Source organism: Ranitomeya imitator, chromosome 2 (genome assembly GCF_032444005.1).
Source record: "Ranitomeya imitator isolate aRanImi1 chromosome 2, aRanImi1.pri, whole genome shotgun sequence".
Lineage (NCBI taxonomy): Eukaryota > Metazoa > Chordata > Amphibia > Anura > Dendrobatidae > Ranitomeya > Ranitomeya imitator.
In genome coordinates, this window is record NC_091283.1 from 448,028,239 (window position 1) to 448,047,792 (window position 19,554).

Below are 19,554 nucleotides of genomic sequence, written 5' to 3' on the forward strand. Positions count from 1 at the left end.
GGATAAACTTATCTTCAGAAGCAGAGGTGACTCTTGGTCTTCCTTTCCTCGGGCGGTCCTCATGTGAGCCAGTTTCTTTGTAGCACTTGATGGTTTTTGCAACTGCACTTGGGGACACTTTCAAAGTTTTCCCAATTTTTCGGACTGACTGACCTTCGTTTCTTAAAGTAATGATGGCCACTAATTTTTCTTGCCATAATACAAATTCTAACAGTCTATTTAGTAGGACTATCTACTGTGTATCCACCAGACTTCTGCACAACACAACTGATGGTCCCAACCCCATTTATAAGGCAAGAAATCCCACCTACTAACTCCTTCCGGACCTGTGACACAGCGTATACGTCATGAAAGTCGGTGCCAATCCGACCTGTGACGCATATGCTGTGTCACAGAATGATCGCATCTCTGCAGATCGGGTGAAAGGGTTAACTCCAATTTCACCCGATCTGCAGGGACAGGGGGAGTGGTACTTTAGCCCAGGGGGGTGGCTTTGCCCCCCCGTGGCTACGATCGCTCTGATTGGCTGTTGAAAGTGACGTTTCACTTTCAATCAGAGTGATAGTAATATTTCACCAATGAAAATTGGTGAAATATTACAATCCAGCTATGGCCGATGCTGCAATAGCATCAGCCATGGCTGGAGATCACGATCTCCCACCACCACCACTGATCTCCTACCTACTGTGATTCTATCACAGCGATCAAAATAAAAAAAATAATAAATAAACCCCCCTTTATCACCCCCATAGGTAGGGACAAAAATAAAATAAAGAAAAAATATTTTTTCCCCCACTAGGGTTAGGGTTAGGGCTAGAATTAGGGTTAGGGTTAGAATTAGGCTGGGTTCACATTGCGTTAGTAGCAGTCCACTAACGGAATCCGTTACATAGCGCCACTAACAAAATGTAATGGATCCGTTAGCGCATTGCCATTGACCGCAATGTATCTAACGCATCGCTAACGTATGCCATTTTTGGCATGCGTTAGCGATGTCCCGTTATTTTCTGACGGACCTCGAACGCTGCTTGCAGCATTTTTGGGTCCGTTCTCGCTAGCGCAGATCGGGCATCTGCGCTACCGGGATCGCTAAACGCAATCCCTTTTTGTACATTGCGTTAGCGCATTCCGTTAGCGTATGCGCTAAACGGATTGCACTAACGCAATGTGAACCTAGCCTTAGGCTATGTGCACATGGTGCGGATTTGGCTGCGGATTCGTAGCAGTTTTCCATCAGGTTTACAGTACCACGTAAACCTATGGAAAACCAAATCCGCTGTGCCCATGGTGCGGAAAATACCACGCGGAAACGCTGTGCTGTATTTTCCGCAGCATGTCAATTCTTTGTGCGGATACCGCAGCGTTTTACACCTGTTCCTCAATAGGAATCCGCAAGTGAAATACGCACAAAAAACAATGGAAATCCGCCGTAAATCCGCAGGTAAAACGCAGTGCCTTAGGGTTAGGGTTGGAATTAGGGCTAGGGTTGGAAATAGGGTTAAGATTAGACTGTGCTCGGGTTATGGTTAGGGGTGTGTTGGGGTTAGGCTTGTGGTCAGGGTTATGGTTATGCTTAGGGGTGTGTTGTGGTTAGGGTTGGGATTAGGGTTAGGGTTGGGATTAGGGTTGGGATTAGGGTTAGGAGTGTGTTGGGGTTAAGGTTATGATTAGAGTTATGGCTACAGTTGGGATTAGGGTTAGGGGTGTGTTGGGGTTAGTGTTGGAGTTAGAATTGAGGGGTTTCCACTATTTAGGCACATCAGGGGTCTCCAAACGCAACATGGCGCCACCATTGATTCCAGCCAATCTTGCATTCAAAAAGTCAAATGGTGCTCCCTCCCTTCCGAGCCCTGACGTGCGCCCAAACAGTGGTTTACCCCCACATATGGGGTACCAGCATACTCAGGAAAAACTGGGCAACAATTATTGGGGTCCAATTTCTCCTGTTACCCTTGTGAAAATAAAAAATTGCTTGCTAAAACATGATTTTTTATTTTCACGGCTCTGCGTTGTAAACTTCTGTGAAGCACTTCGGGGTTCAAAGTGTTCACCACATATCTAGATAAGTTCCCTGGGGGGTCTAGTTTCCAAAATGGGGTCACTTGTGGGGGGGTTCTACTGTTTAGGCACATCAAGGGCTCTGCAAACGCAACGTGACGCCCGCAGACCATTCCATCAAAGTCTGCATTTCAAAAGTCACTACTTCCCTTCCGAGCCCCGACGTGTGCCCAAACAGTGGTTCCTCCCCACATATGGGGTATCAGCGTATTCAGGACAAACTGGCCAACAACTTTTGGGGTCCAATTTCTCCTGTTACTCTTGTGAAAATAAAAAATTGCTGGCTAAAAAATAATTTTTGAGGAAAGAAAAATTATTTTTTATTTTCACGGCTCTGCGTTATAAACTTCTGTGAAGCACTTGAGGGTTTGAAGTGGTCATCGCACATCTAGATTAGTTCCATGGGAGGTCTGGTTTCCAAAATGGGGTCACATGTGGGGGAGCTCCAATGTTTAGGCACACAGGGGCTCTCCAAACGCGACATGGTGTCCGCTAACGATTGGAGCTAATTTTTCATTCAAAAAGTCAAATGGCGCTCCTTCCCTTCCGAGCCCTGCCGTGTGCCCAAACAGTGGTTTACCCCCACATGTGAGGTATCAGTGTACTCAGGAGAAATTGCCCAATAAATTTTAGGATCCATTTTATCCTGTTGCCCATGTGGAAATGAACAAATTGAGGCTAAAATAATTTTTTTGTGAAAAAAAAAAAAAAGTACTTTTTCATTTTTACGGATCAATTTGTGAAGCACCTGGGGGTTCAAAGTGCTCACTATGCATCTAGATAAGTTCCTTGAAGGGTCTAGTTTCCAAAATTGGGTCACATGTGGGGGAGCTCCAATGTTTAGGCACACAGGGGCTCTCCAAACGCGACATGGTGTCTGCTAACGACTGGAGCTAATTTTTCATTCAAAAGTCAAATGGCGCTCCTTCCCTTCGAGCCTTGCCGTGTGCACAAACAGTGGTTTGTAACCACATATGAGGTATCGGTGTACTCAGGAGAAATTGACCAACACATTTTAGGATACATTTTATCCTGTTGTCCATGTGAAAATGAAAAAATTGAGGCTAAAAGAAATTTTTTGTGAAAAAAAAGTACTTTTTCATTTTTACGGATCAATTTGTGAAGCACCTGGGGTTCAAAGTGCTCACTATGCATCTAGATAAGCTCCTTTGGGGGGTCTAGTTTCCAAAATGGGGTCATTTGTGGGGGAGCTCCAATATTAAGGCACACAGGGGCTCTCCAAACGCAACATGGTGTCCGCTAAAGATTGGAGCCAATTTTTCATTGAAAAAGTCAAATGGCGCTCCTTCCCTTCCGAGCTCTGTCGTGCGCCCAAACAGTGGTTCCCCCCCACATATGGGGTATCAGCGTACTTAGGACAAATTGTACAATAACTTTTGGGGTCCAGTTTCGCTTTTTACCTTTGGAAAAATAAAAAAATTGTTGCTAAAAAATCATTTTTGTGACTAAAAAGTTAAATGTTCATTTTTTCCTTCCATGTTGCTTCTGCTGCTGTGAAGCACCTGAAGGGTTAATAAACTTCTTGAATGTGGTTTTGAGCACCTTGAGGGGTGCAGTTTTTAGAATGGTGTCACTTTTTGGTATTTTCAGCCATATAGACCCCTCAAACTGACTTCAAATGTGAGGTGGTCCCTAAAAAAATGGTTTCGTAAATTTCGTTGTAAAAATGAGAAATCGCTGGTCAAATTTTAACCCTTATAACTTCTTAGCAAAAAAAAAAATGTTGCTTCCAAAATTGTGCTGATGTAAAGTAAACGTGTGGGAAATGTTATTTGTTAACTATTTTGTGTCACATAACTCTCTGGTTTAACAGAATAAAAATTCAAAATTTGAAAATTGCAAAATTTTCTAAATTTTAGCCAAATTTCCATTTTTTTCACAAATAAACACAAAAATTATCAACCTAAATTTACCACTAACATGAAGCCCGATATGTCATGAAAAAATCAATTTCAGAACCGCTAGGATTCGTTGAAGCGTTCCTGAGTTATTACCTCATAAAGGGACACTGGTCCGAATTGCAAAAAACGGCCAGGTCATTAAGGTCAAAATAGGCTGGGTCATGAAGGGGTTAAACCTGACAGGGCTCTGAAGTGAAAACCATTCCCTGTGACTACCTCTTGAAGCTCATCATGAGAATGCCAAGAGTGTGCAAAGCAGTCATCAAAGCCAAAGGTGGCTACTTTGAAGAACCTAGAATATAAGCCATAATTTCAGTTGTTTCACACTTTTTTGTTAAGTATATAATTCCACATGTGTTAATTCATAGTTTTGATGCCTTCAGTGTGAATTCACAATTTTCATGGTCCTGAAAATGCAGAAACATCTTTAAATGAGATCCAAATTTTTGGTCTGTACTGTGTGTGTATATATATATATATATATATATATATATATATTAGATGGGTATTCTTGAATATGCTTGTCCACGTAGTATGTTGCCCAGCCACGTAGTATATTGCCCAGCCACGTAGTATATTGCCCAGTCACGTAGTATATTGCCCAGCCACGTAGTATATTGCACAGCGACGGAGTATACAGCACAGAGCCATGTAGTATACAGACTTAAAATATAAAATAAACATATACTCGCCCTCCGTTGAAGTCCTGGCCCTGTGTGCGGTGCATGCGGCAGCTTGCGGTCCCAGGGTTGGTATGGGTGCAGGACCTGTGATGACGTCACGGTCACATGACTGTGACGTCATGGCAGGTTCTTGTCGCATACTATCCTTGCCACCGGAACCTGGCGCTTGCATGGAGTGGTTACCGGAGCGTCGCGAGGAGCGGGAAAGGTGTCGGAATGTGAGTATATGATGATTTTTTAATTATTTTTAACATTAGATCTTTTTACTATTGAGGTTGCAGAGGCAGCTTCAATAGTAAAAAAGTTGGTCACACAGGATTAATAGCGTTAATGGAGTGCGTTACACCGCGGCATAACGCGGTTCATTAGCACTGCCATTAACCCTGTGTGAGCGCTGACTGCAGGGGAGTATGGATCGGGCAATGACTGCGGGGAGGAAGGATTGGCCATGTTGCCGCCGGACTGCGCCCGTCGCTGATTGGTCGTGGCAAAACGCCCACGACCATTGCCACGACCAATCAGCGACTTGGATTCCATGACAGACAGATGCCGCGACCAATGAATATCCGGGACAGACAGAAAGACGGAAGTGACCCTTAGACAATTATATAGTAGATACAGTTGTGGCCAAAAGTATTGACACCCCTGTAGTTCTGTCAGATAGTACTCAGTTTCTTCCTGAAAATAATTGCAATCACAAATTCTTTGGTATTATTATCTTCATTTAATTTGTCCTAAATGAAAAAACACAAAAGAGAATGAAGCAAAAAGCAAAACATTGATCATTTCACACAAAACTCCAAAAATGGGCCAGACAAAAGTATTGGCACCCTCAGCCTAATACTTGGTTGCACAACCTTTAGCCAAAATAACTGCGACCAACCGCTTCCGGTAACCATCAATGAGTTTGTTACAATGCTCTGCTGGAATTTTAGACCATTCTTCTTTGGCAAACTGCTTCAGGTCCCTGATATTTGAAGGGTGCCTTCTCCAAACTGCCATTTTTAGATCTCTCCACAGGTGTTCTATGGGATTCAGGTCTGGACTCATTGCTGGCCACCTTAGAAGTCTCCAGTGTTTTCTCTCAAACCATTTTCTAGTGCTTTTTGAAGTGTGTTTTGGGTCATTGTCCTGCTGGAAGATCCATGACCTCTAAGGGAGACCCAGCTTTCTCACACTGGACCCTACATTATGCTGCAAAAATTTGTTGGTAGTCTTCGGACTGTCAAGCAGTCCAGTGCCAGAGGCAGCAAAGCAACTCCAAAACATCAGGGAACCTCCACCATGTTTGACTGTAGGGACCGTGTTCTTTTCTTTGAATCCCTCTTTTTTTCTCCTGTAAACTCTATGTTGATGCTTTTGCCCAAAAAGCTCTACTTTTGTCTCATCTGACCAGAGAACATTCTTCCAAAACGTTTTAGGCTTTTTCAGGTAAGTTTAGGCAAACTCCAGCCTTGCTTTTTTATGTCTCTGGGTAAGAAGTGGGGTCTTCCTGGGTCTCCTACCATACAGTCCCTTTTCATTCAGACGCCAACGGATAGTACGGGTTAACACTGTTGTACCCTCGGACTGCAGGGCAGCTTGAACTTGCTTGGATGTTAGTCGAGGTTCTTTATCCAACATCCGTACAATCTTGCGTTGAAATCTCTTATCAATTTTTCTTTTTCGTCCACATCTAGGGAGGTTAGCTACAGTGCCATGGGCTTTAAACTTCTTGATGACACTGCGCATGGTAGACACAGGAACATTCAGGTCTTTGGAGATGGACTTGTAGCCTTGAGGTTGCTCATGCTTCCTCACAATTTGGTTTCTCAAGTCCTCAGACAGTTCTTTGGTCTTCTTTCTTTTCTCCATGCTCAATGTGGTACACACAAGGACACAGGACAGAGGTTGAGTCAACTTTAATCCATGTCAACCGGCTGCAAGTGTGATTTAGTTATTGCCAACAGGTAAGTTACAGGTGCTGTTAATTACACAAATTAGTGAAGCATCACATGGTTTTTCGAACAGTGCCAATACTTTTGGCCACCCCCTTTTTTATGTTTGGTGTGGAATTATATCAAATTTGGCTTTAGGAAAATTCTTTTTGTGTTTTTTCATTTAAGACAAATTAAATGAAGATAATAATACCAAAGAATTTGTGTTCGCAGTCATTTTCAGGAAGAAACTGAGTATTATCTGACAGAATTGCAGGGGTGTCAATACTTTTGGCCACAACTATATATTTACACACACACACACACACACACACACACACACACACACACATATACATGCCGGATTTTTCGGACCATAAGACGCACCTAGGTTTTAGAGGAGGAAATTAGGAGAAAAAAAACTGAAGCAAAAATGTGGTCACTTCTGTACTAAGATCACCTATCCTGGTAAATATGGTCCCCCTCATCCCCATCCTGGTATGCATGGTCCCATTCTTATTATGATATGATTGATTGGCCCCACCAGTTCTTGGTATGATTTATTGGCCCCATCCAGTTCCTGGTATGATTGATTGGCCCCATCCCCTTGCTGGTATGATTGGCCCCATCCCAGTCCTGGTATCCATGGCCCCATCAGACATCATGCACTGCTCACAAGCAGAGCACAGCTGCCGGAATACTCACCGGGTGTTCATCGGAGATCGCGGTGAGTATCCATTCCTCTTCAGTAGTTCAGTAGCGCTCACTGTCTGAATATTCATTTCTCTTAAGTATCGGCACACATGACCGCTGGCAGCAGCAGGAAGCAGGCAACCGACAGTGCGTGCTACTGAAGAGGAATGGATATTCACCGTGATCTCTGATGAACACCCGGTGAGTATTCTGGCAGCTGTGCTCTGCTTGTGAGCAGCGCATTATGTCCCTGCCATGCCCTGCTTACAAGCATTAAGCAGTTGCTGGCACTGGAGCAGGACGCCTGCAAACTGCAAGGGAGCGGAGGAAGGTAAGGCTACTTTCACACTTCCGTCTTTTGTCTCACGTCGAAATCCGTCGATTTTTGAAAATGCAGAATCCTGCAAAAAAATTTGCAGGATCCTGCATTTTCCCATAGACTTGTATTAGCGACGGATTGTGACAGATGGCCATCCGTTTCATCCGTCGTGCACTGGATCGTCGGAAAATAGCGGTCCATCGTGGAGAGAAAACGTTCAGAGGAACTTTTTTATGCACGTCGTAAAATCGGTCAGCGACGGGTCCTGCTGTGTCCGTCGTCGGCTATAATGGAAGCCTATGGACGCAGGATCCGTCGCTGACCGTCACACACAGGAATCCAGCGACGGATTCCATTTTGTCCCCTCTGAGCATGCCCGGAAGGATTTTCAAATCCAGAAAAAACTCTCTCCCTCTCCCTCCCTCCCTCTTTCTCTCTCTCTCTCTCTCCCCCTGTCTCCCTCCGGACAATTGAGTCCCGGAAATTTCTCCATTGAAATTGTGGCAACGACGCATCCATCATTACACTGGATGCTTCACATACGTTTTTCACTATTTTCAGGACGTCCGACGATACGTCATTTTACTGCACTAGGATGCACAGCAGAAGACGGAAGTGTGAACGAGGCCTAAGAGTAAAGGATTGTTTTTTGTTAATCTTTTCTGATGGGGCCATGGATACCAGGACTGGGATGGGGCCAATCATACCAGCAAGGGGATGGGGCCAATCATACCAGCAAGGGGATGGGGCCAATCAATCACACCAGGATGTCAGGAAGAAATGAATATCCATTGCCCCTGAAATGCAGTGCATATTCATTTCTCTTTAGCAGCGGGCACAGGAGTTAGCCGGAGCCGCTGGCTCCTCCGATTCCAATCCCTCACCTCCCCATTACAGCCAGGGCCAATATATCCAGACTATAAGACGCACCCCCCATTTTCCTCCACATTTTAGGAGGAAAAAGTTGCGTCTTATAGTCCGAAAAATACAGTATATAAAAAAAATCCCCTTCTGCAGGCAGACGCCTGCGCTGCTGTATGATCGCATATGTAATGTGTATGTAATTCTTTTCTTTTATGTTATCCCTAAACTCATTAAAAAAAATCAGTTTTAAAATAGTGCTGCCTACGCTGTAGCAGCTACCAGCGATCCGATATCTGTTACGGCACAGGTGGATATTTTTTCTCTAGCAACATGTCGCCACCTGTGCAATAGCAGCTATCGGCGATCACCGATAGCTGCTACTGCGCAAGAGTTGCTGGCTCCCTTTTCGAACTGATTTTTTTTTTCCATGGATTTAAGGATAACATGAAAGAAAAGGATTCTATACACATTACATATGTGATCATGCTGCAGCGCAGGCACCTGCCTACAGAAGGGTTTTTTTTTTTCAAGCGGCCCTGAACAAGCGGGGAAGCCCATTCGCCATCGGAGACACCGGCACACTATCGGGGCCCTGTGCCAGTGCCCGCGAGTGGGTCTCCCAGCCTACTCGGGCTCCGGGACTTGCGATACTTACCTCCCCCTGTTCCTTTGCTGCGGCGTCTTCCACGTCTCCTGACTGTGACGTTCAAGTCAGAGGGCGCAATGACATCACTAAGGTGCACCCTCTGCTTGAACAGTCACAGTGCAGAAAGACAGAAGACGCCGACGCTAAGTAGTCCGGAGCAGAGCAGCAGCCAGCGACGTGAGGGGAGTGTTTTTTTTTTTTTTGGAACATCTTCTGGGGCCAATTACATATGAAGCAGTATATGGGGCCCATTATATATGGAGTATTTTATGGGGCAATTACATATGAAGCATCTTATGGGGTCAGTTACCGAGTTCCTGCTCGGCGATAGGTGCAGAACCTATATAGAGACGTTTGGGGCAGAGAGGGTGACTTTAGATCTGCCTAGCGGTCTCCACTTCCCCCTTCCCCAGTGTTAGTCTCTCTTCCCCTCATCCCTTCGTGTTGCACTCAGTCATAGTATCATAGAATGGTCGAGTTGGAAGGGACCTCCTGGGTCATCTCGTTCAACCCCCTGCTCAAAGCAGGATTCACTAAATCATCCCAGACAGGTGTCTGTCCAGCCTCTGTTTGAAAACTTCCATGGAAGGAGAACTCACCACCTCTCATGGCAGCCTTTTCCACTCATTGATCATCCTCACTGTCAAAAAGTTTTTTCTAATATCTAATCTGTGTCTTCTCCCATTCAGGTTAATCCCATTGCTTCTAGTTTTTCCTTGTGCAAATGAGAATAAAGATGATCCTTCTACAATGTGACAGCCCTTGAGATATTTGAAGACAGCTATTAAGTCTCCTCTCAGTCTTCTTTTTTGCAAGCTAAACATTCCCAAATCCTGTAACCATTCCTCATAGGACATGATTTGCAGACCGGTCACCATTCTGGTCGCTCTTCTCTGAACTTGCTCCAGTTTGTTGATGTCTTTTTTAAAATGTGGTGCCCAAAACTGGACACAGTATTCCAGATAAGGTCTGACCAAAGAGGAGTAGAGGGCAATAATGACTTTGTGTGATCTAGACTATATGCTTCTGTTAATACATCCAAGAATTGCATTTGCCTTTTTTGCTGCTGCATCAGACTGTTGACTCATGTTCAGTTTATGATCTATTATTATACCCAAGTCTTTTTCACATGTGCTGTTGCTTAGCCCTATTCCTCCCATTCTGTATATGCATTTTTCATTTTTATTGCCCAGATGTAGTACTTTGCATTTTTCCTTGTTAAAAACCATTCTGTTAGTTGATGCCCACTGCTCCAGTTTAATTATATATTTTTGAATCATCTCTCTCTCTCTTCTATAGTATTAGCTATCCCTCCTAGCTTTGTGTCATCAGCAAATTTAATCAGTGTACCCTCAATTCCTTCATCTAAATCATTGATAAAGATGTTGAACAATACAGGGCCCAGGACAGAACCCTGTGGTACCCCACTTGAGACATTCTTCCAACTGGATGTGCAGCCATTTACGACCACTCTTTGGGTCCGATCATTAAGCCAGTTATGAATCCATCTAACAGTTGCCTTTTCCATTCCATACTTAGTCATTTTTTTCAATAAGGATGGGATGAGATACTTTGTCAAATACTTTGCTGAAGTCAATATATACTATATCTACAGCATTTCACTGATCCACCCAGTCAGTGATTCTGTCATAGAAGGAAATTAAGTTAGTCTGACATGACTTATTAGTTACAAACCCATGTTGACTCTGGTTAATCACTTAATTCTTATCCAGGTACTTTCATTCATGTTGTTTACTAATTTGTTCAAAGCTCTTTCCTGGTATAGAAGTCAGACTCACTGGCCTATAGTTCCCTGGGTCCACCTTCTTACCCTTTTTGAAGATGGGAACAACATTTGCTCTTCTCCAGTCTTCTGGGACTTCTCCTGTTCTCCAAGAATTTTCAAAGATTATGGAGAGTGGTTCAAAAATTTCTTCTGCTATCTCTTTCAGTACTCTGGGGTGTAATTCATCTGGACCTGGAGACTTGAATTAATTTGTTAGCTACATGTTTCCTCACTATTCTTCTGTTTATAGATATCTTGGATTCTTCTATTCGTTTAATAGGACAGTGAAGATCAGTTGATGTTACAATTCCTTTCTGAGGGAAAACAGATGCAAAAAAGGAATTTAAAAGTTCGGCCTTCTCAATATTCTTTCTTACCATTTCACCATTTTCACCCTGTAAAAATCCTATAGCATCTTTGACTTTTCTTTTACTTTTGACATATCCCCAAACTCCTTTATTATTGCTTTTGACGTCTCTTGCAAGCCTTAATTCATTATTAGCTTTAGATAATCTGATGCGTGCCCTGCAGGTTATGCAGATAACATTACAGTATATTCTTCTTTAGATATGCCTCCCTCTTTCCATTTGATAAACATTTCTTTCCTACGCTGTGCGTGACACTTATGGGGCCCATTATATATGGAGCATCTTATGGGGCGAATTACATCGGAGCATCTTATGGGGCCAATTACATATGGAGCATCTTATGGGGCCAATTACATTGGAGCATCTTATGGGGCCAATTGCATATGGAGCAGTATGTGGGGCCTATTATATATGGAGCATCTTATAGGGCCAATTATATATGGAGCATCTTATGTGGCCAATTACGTATGGAGCATCTTATTGGTCCAATTACATATGGAGCATCTTATGGGGCCTGTTATATATGGTGCATTATATGGGGCCCATTCTGTTTGGAGCATTATATGGTGCACATCATATACTGTATGGGGTATTATATGTGGCCCATTATGGAGCATTATGTGGGGCTCTTCTGTATGGAGCAATATATGGGACCCATCATACTGTATGGTGCTTTATATGGGGCTCATTCTACTGTATAGAGCATTATATGGGGCTCATACTGTATGGAGCAATATATGGGGCTCATTATTCTGTCTAGAGCATTACATGGAGTAGATTATTCTGTATGGAGCATTATATGGCGTCCATTCTGTATGGAGCAATATATGGGGCCCATTCTTTATGGAGCATTATATGAGGCTCATTATTCTGTATGAAGCACTATGTGGTGCCCATAATACTGTATAGAGGACTATACTGTGCCATTTCTAAACTATTAATATCACTCATGTAATGTAAGAAGTAAGTGAAATCTTTGGAATTGTACTATACCTTTATTTCTCTGCTGTATCTGTACATCATGAATTGTGGTATGTGTTTAACCCCTTACCGGCATCGGACGTACTATACCGTCCGATGCCGGCTCCCCTGCTTTGATGCAGGGCTCCGCGGTGAGCCCGCACCAAAGCCGGGACATGTCAGCTGTTTTGAACAGCTGACATGTGCCCGTAATAGGTGCGGGCAGAATCGCGATCTGCCCGCACCTATTAACTAGTTAAATGCCGCTGTCAAACGCAGACAGCGGCATTTAACTACCGCTTCCGGCTGGGCGGCCGGAAATGACATCATCGCCGACCCCCGTCACATGATCGGGGGTCGGCGATGCGTCTGGATGGTAACCATAGAGGTCCTAGAGACCTCTATGGTTACTGATCGCCCGTCGCTGTGAGCGCCACCCTGTGGTCGGCGCTCACAGCACACGTGCAATTCTGCTACATAGCAGCGATCAGCAGATCGCTGCTATGTAGCAGAGGCGATCGTGCTATGCCTGCTTCTAGCCTCCCATGGAGGCTATTGAAGCATGGCAAAAGTTAAAAAAAAAAGTTTAAAAAAATGTGAAAAAAATAAAAAAAACATAAAAGTTTAAATCACCCCCCTTTCGCCCCAATCAAAATAAATCAATAAAAAAAAATATCAAATCTACGCATATTTGGTATCGCCGCGCTCAGAATCGCCCGATCTATCAATTAAAAAAAAGTATTAACCTGATCGCTAAACAGCGTAGCGGGAAAAAAATTCGAAACGCCAGAATTACGTTTTTTTGGTCGCCGCGACATTGCATTAAAATGCAATAACGGGCGATCAAAAGAACGTATCTGCACCGAAATGCTATCATTAAAAACGTCATCTCGGCACGCAAAAAATAAGCCCTCAACCGACCCCAGATCATGAAAAATGGAGACGCTACGAGTATCGGAAAATGGCGCAATTTTTTTTTTTTTAGCAAAGTTTGGAATTTTTTTTCACCACTTAGATAAAAAATAACCTAGTCATGTTTGGTGTCTATGAACTCGTAATGACCTGGAGAATCATAATGTCAGGTCATTTTTAGCATTTAGTGAACCTAGCAAAAAAGCCAAACAAAAAACAAGTGTGTGATTGCACTTTTTTTTGCAATTTCACCGCACTTGGAATTTTTTTCCCGTTTTCTAGTACACGACATGCTAAAACCAATGATGTCGTTCAAAAGTACAACTCGTCCCGCAAAAAATAAGCCCTCACATGGCCAAATTGACAGAAAAATAAAAAAGTTATGGCTCTGGGAAGGAGGGGAGCGAAAAATAAACACGGAAAATTGAAAAATCCCCCGGTCATGAAGGGGTTAAAGGGGCCTACAAAAACCTGGAGCTGACCGTGTATATATAATATTAATTATGTAATCTAGGGGGCAGGTTAGTGAGGGATCAGTGACCTGTTAGCAGTCTTCATTATGAATACCTAAATAGAGCACCACATGAAGACCACCCCACAGGCCGCCCCGGATCACGAGCATATCATTAACTCAAAACCGAAAAATAAAAAGATTAAACAACAACCACATGTCGGATTTCATCACCCAGGTATCATTAATCAGTATAACGGCGCCGACCTGACACTTTCTGTAGATTACTCAGCACAATCCTGTTGACAGGTTCCCTTTAATGCAAAATTACTTTTTTATTTAGGATGTACATGAGCAATAAAAGTGGTTGCAAAAGTCTGCACACCTGCTGTTCTGGATTACTGTGAACCAATAATCTGTCATGTGTGTCCATTAGGATGTGAAATAGACCGTTGTGCTTCCTTCTTGCAGGAGCTTCAGTCGGACAAGGTTTCTGATGTCACCTTGAAGATCGAGGACTTCATAGACAGTGCCCAGATCGGGCAGTACCACCGGTCAGTGCGCCTTCTCTATAGTGGTGGACTTATAATTTACCATCAGTAGAGATTATCAAGAAGACGGAGTGAAGTTACTCATGACTATGCAGGATCAGGCCACACAATGCTTGTTTGTGCTCATTGAGACACATTAGTCTGTATAGGAGCTGTATACACAAAGTGGACACATTTATTTAATTTTAGTTTTTATGTTAGATGAATTGGAGAAAAATAGGTTGCGTTAGTCTTAAGTGTATAATCAGAGCTATCCAAAGTGCTGATTTAAAGAAGTCCATGATGTTTTCACCTTTTCTATTGTAGCGTGTATAAAAATCCTGTGGAGCTGAAGCGCCAGTTGCAAGCTAAGCTTTTCTCCCCTTTATTTGGCTCCAAAAAGGAGAATGTGAAAGCAGAGAAACCACGGGAGAGGCCTCAAGCAGATGATGATCCCCTAAGAGTTCCCACTAGGAACCCAGCTTCACGTCACCCTCCCTGGTAGGTGCTCTTCTCTTCCTCCTCCTGTCACCTTTTTCTCCTTTCTTTGCTTACCTCCAGTCCTATGTTACATCTGTTCTTTAGGACAGACCCTCCTGGACACTTTCCATACGGTGCAGCAGACCTGGACCCCCTGGGGTGAGTTCCCTTAGGCCCATGTGGTTGTATGTAAGGACAGAGTAGAATTATTCTAAGCTGCAACATCTGGCACCAATCCATCCATCAATGTACTCATCCCGGGCCATATGTAACACAGTAATACCTAATGCCCTTATTACCCGAACACCAAGATACCTATAGGTTGTACACAGATAGCTCTATTGTTTGGAGGGGTGTCTGTCTTCAAGATTGCTGACTGTTTCTAATAACAACCAGCAGAATACAGAGCGCAGCTCTGGAATATAATATAGAATGTAACTCGGGATAAGTACAGGATAAGTAATGTAATGTATGTACACAGTGACTCCACCACCAGAATAGTTAGTGCAGCTCTGGAGTATAATACAGGATGTAACTCAGGATCAGTACAGGATAAGTAATGTAATATATGTACACAGTGACTCAGCAGCAGAATAGTGAGTGCAGCTCTGGGGTATAATACAGGATGTAACTCAGGATCAGTACAGGATAAGTAATGTAATATATGTACACAGTGACTGCACCAGCAGAATAGTGAGTGCAGCTCTGGGGTATAATACAGGATGTAACTCAGGATCAGTACAGGATAAGTAATGTAATATATGTACACAGTGACTCCACCAGCAGAATAGTGAGTGCAGCTCTGCAGTATAATACAAGATGTAACTCAGGATCAGTACAGGATAAGTAATGTAATGTATGTACACAGTGACTCCACCAGAATAGTTAGTGCAGCTCTGGAGTATAATACAGGATGTAACTCAGGATAAGTAATGTAATATATGTACACAGTGACTCCACCAGCAGAATAGTGAGTGCAGCTCTGGAGTATAATACAGGATGTAACTCAGGATCAGTACAGGATAAGTAATGTAATATATGTACACAGTGACTCAGCAGCAGAATAGTGAGTGCAGCTCTGGGGTATAATACAGAATGTAACTCAGGATCAGTACAGGATAAGTAATGTAATGTATGTACACAGTGACTCCACCAGCAGAATAGTGAGTGCAGCTCTGGAGTATAATACAGGATATAACTCAGGATCAGTACAGGATAAGTAATCCAATGTATGTACACAGTGACTCCACCAGCAGAATAGTGAATGCAGCTCTGGAGTATAATACAGGATCTAACTCAGGATCAGTACAGGATAAGTAATGTAATGTATGTACACAATGACTGCACCAGCAGAATAGGGAGTGCAGCTCTGGGGTATAATGCAGGATGTAACTCAGGATCAGTACAGGATAAGTAATGCAATGTATGTACACAGTGACTCCACTAGCAGAATAGTGAATGCAGCTCTGGAGTATAATACAGGATGTAACTCAGGATCAGTACAGGATAAGTAATGTAATGTATGTACACAGTGACTCAGCAGCAGAATAGTGAGTGCAGCTCTGGGGTATAATGCAGGATGTAACTCAGGATCAGTACAGGATAAGTAATGTAATGTATGTACACAGTGACCCCACCAGCAGAATAGTGAGTGCAGCTCTGGAGTATAATACAGGATGTAACTCAGAATCAGTACAGGATAAGTAATGTAATGTATGCACATAGTGACTCCACCAGCAGAATAGTGAGTGCAGCTCTGGAGTATAATACAAGGTGTAACTCAGGATTAGTACAGGATAAGTAATGTAATGTATGTACACAGTGACTCCACAAGCAGAATAGTGAGTGCAGCTCTGGAGTATAATACAGGATGTAACTCCGGATCAGTACAGGATAAGTAATGTAATGTATGTACACAGTGACTCCACCAGCAGAATAGTGAGTGCAGCTCTGGAGTATAATACAGGATGTAACTCAGGATCAGTACAGGATAAGTAATGTAATGTATGTACACAGTGACTCCACCAGCAGAATAGTGAGTGCAGCTCTGGAGTATAATACAGGATGTAACTCCGGATCAGTACAGGATAAGTAATGTAATGTATGTACACAGTGACTCCACCAGCAGAATAGTGAGTGCAGCTCTGGAGTATAATACAGGATGTAACTCAGGATGAGTACAGGATAAGTAATGCAATGTATGTACACAGTGACTCCACCAGCAGAATAGTGAATGCAGCTCTGGAGTATAATACAGGATCTAACTCAGGATCAGTACAGGATAAGTAATGTAATGTATGTACACAATGACTGCACCAGCAGAATAGGGAGTGCAGCTCTGGGGTATAATGCAGGATGTAACTCAGGATCAGTACAGGATAAGTAATGCAATGTATGTACACAGTGACTCCACCAGCAGAATAGTGAGTGCAGCTCTGGGGTATAATGCAGGATGTAACTCAGGATCAGTACAGGATAAGTAATGTAATGTATGTACACAGTGACTGCACCAGCAGAATAGTGAATGCAGCTCTGGGGTATAATGCAGGATGTAACTCAGGATCACTGCAGGATAAGTAATGTATGTACACAGTGACTCCACCAGCAGAATAGTGAGTGCAGCTCTGGAGTATAATACAGGATGTAACTCAGGATCAGTACAGGATAAGTAATGTAATGAATGTACACAGTGACTCAGCAGCAGAATAGTGAGTGCAGCTCTGCGGTATAATGCAGGATGTAACTCAGAATCAGTACAGGATAAGTAATGTAATGTATGTACACAATGACTGCACCAGCAGAATAGTGAATGCAGCTCTGGGGTATAATGCAGGATGTAACTCAGGATCAGTGCAGGATAAGTAATGTATTTTCACAGTGACTCCACCAGCAGAATAGTGAGTGCAGCTCTGGAGTATAATACAGGATATAACTCAGGATCAGTACAGGATAAGTAATCCAATGTATGTACACAGTGACTCCACCAGCAGAATAGTGAATGCAGCTCTGGAGTATAATACAGGATCTAACTCAGGATCAGTACAGGATAAGTAATGTAATGTATGTACACAATGACTGCACCAGCAGAATAGGGAGTGCAGCTCTGGGGTATAATGCAGGATGTAACTCAGGATCAGTACAGGATAAGTAATGCAATGTATGTACACAGTGACTCCACCAGCAGAATAGTGAATGCAGCTCTGGAGTATAATACAGGATGTAACTCAGGATCAGTACAGGATAAGTAATGTAATGTATGTACACAGTGACTCAGCAGCAGAATAGTGAGTGCAGCTCTGGAGTATAATACAGGATGTAACTCAGGATAAGTAATGTAATGTATGTACACAGTGACTCTACCAGTAGAATAGTGAGTGAAGCTCTGGAGTTTAACACAGGACTGTAACTCCGGATCAATAAATGATAACTAATGTGATATTTAAGTAAAGTTTGTATGTAGTGTCTATCACTAAAAAGAATAGTGTCAAGAAGTTATTCCACCCACACCGTCCCCTCAAAAAACCCAGCAAGTTCTCCCCGATTCATGGGAGGTAGGCATGCTCGACCTCTGCTCCATTTTTTCTCTCCATAGGTCTGCCAGAGAAATCTGAGCGCTGGGACCCCTAGCGATCAGCAAATTATCCCCTACCCTATTTATAGGGAATAACTTGTTTTGGGGGGGGAATAACCCTTTAGTAGTTATTAATTTAATAAGAAAAACGGTCTGCATATTGTGCTTGGAAGAAAGCAGCCATGTTTTTCTTTCCTCGTCTACTATGTGATAGTTGTAGCTAGATGTTAATTATCTTTACTACTGTATAACACACAGTCGACTTGCCTTCCTACAGAGGACACTCTGGGGGTATGATCATGGATCCCTTCCATGCTGGCCGTACCAGACCCAGACCTGATCCACTAGGTTGCCTTCCTCCTGGAGCGGTGCCTCCTGGGGCACGTTTTGATCCCTTTGGGCCTATTGGTTCTGGTCGTCCTGGGTAAGTAAAATAAGCAATTCCCCATTTTTTTTGCATATGGGTTGAGGTGTCTGTATGACGAATAGTGATGATGTCCTGTTCCTTCACAGGCCTGATCCTGATCATCTGCCACCCCCAGGATATGACGACATGTTCATGTGATGAACCACAAAGGCCATTGAGAAGGAGTTGGTGTTTTCTTCCATGTTATTTGGGCCAATCTAAAATATTACAAGGCCAAGTCGCTGCTTTCTGCTTTGTAAATGAATTAAACTGGACTTGAAGACGTCATGCTGATCCCAGCTGCTTTGGTTTCTCAAACATATGTGACATCAGCTGAGTGCCTCCTAGCAAATATGACTACTTCATGTGGACGTGGTTGAAGTCCCTTCGCCGCATATCAAAAATTATATTAAACAATATGGCTGTGTAAAGGCAGGCTAATCTTGAGGTATGTCACCTCTCCATGAGCTTTGTGGTTGGTCTGCTGCCTCTGTTATCAGCCATTTCAGGCTAGGGAAAGGCAACCACTGCCCTGTTAATAAGGAGGACAAGTGAAAATTCTTTGCCCCCTGATCACTTTATAGTGACGTCTCCAGTTCTTAGGCCCTCTAGAGACGTAAACATCTACATGTGACATATCAGTTGCATGTCTTATAACGCTACCAATCTGTTACAAGCTGCAGACTGTAAGGGTTCATATAAAATAGTAGCACAAAACACCGTGTTATTATTCTCCTTTATTACAAACCAGTAAGAAGACACAATGCAGAGAATCCTTGGCATAAATCTCTGATGAATGGCGCGCAGGTGGAGAGAAACTTTGTGTATTTCATGTAAATTCTACTGCCGACGATCGGGTGAGCGCTCCCTGATCTCACCCCCAGTTGTTGGGTTTCCACCATGGACGTGCTATAGATTTTTTTGTGTGAACTTTTTAATAAATCAGCAGAATTTACATTGATTGCTGGTTTGTGAGATGGTTCAGGTAT

The 19,554-nt window shown here is 43.1% G+C and overlaps 1 protein-coding gene across 1 annotated transcript in view; it reads left to right on the forward strand.

Moving 5' to 3' along the window:
- The window catches only part of PSMF1 (proteasome inhibitor subunit 1), a 74,669-nt gene extending 55,143 nt beyond the window's left edge, over positions 1 to 19,526 (forward strand). Inside the window, exons 3-7 of the mRNA XM_069751035.1 lie at positions 14,050 to 14,132; positions 14,436 to 14,609; positions 14,694 to 14,747; positions 18,437 to 18,583; positions 18,673 to 19,526. Of these exons, the coding sequence (XP_069607136.1) occupies positions 14,050 to 14,132; positions 14,436 to 14,609; positions 14,694 to 14,747; positions 18,437 to 18,583; positions 18,673 to 18,724 (510 nt within the window). The 3' untranslated portion in view covers positions 18,725 to 19,526. The remainder of the gene's footprint in view (positions 1 to 14,049; positions 14,133 to 14,435; positions 14,610 to 14,693; positions 14,748 to 18,436; positions 18,584 to 18,672) is intronic.
- Positions 19,527 to 19,554: the final 28 nt, after the last annotated feature.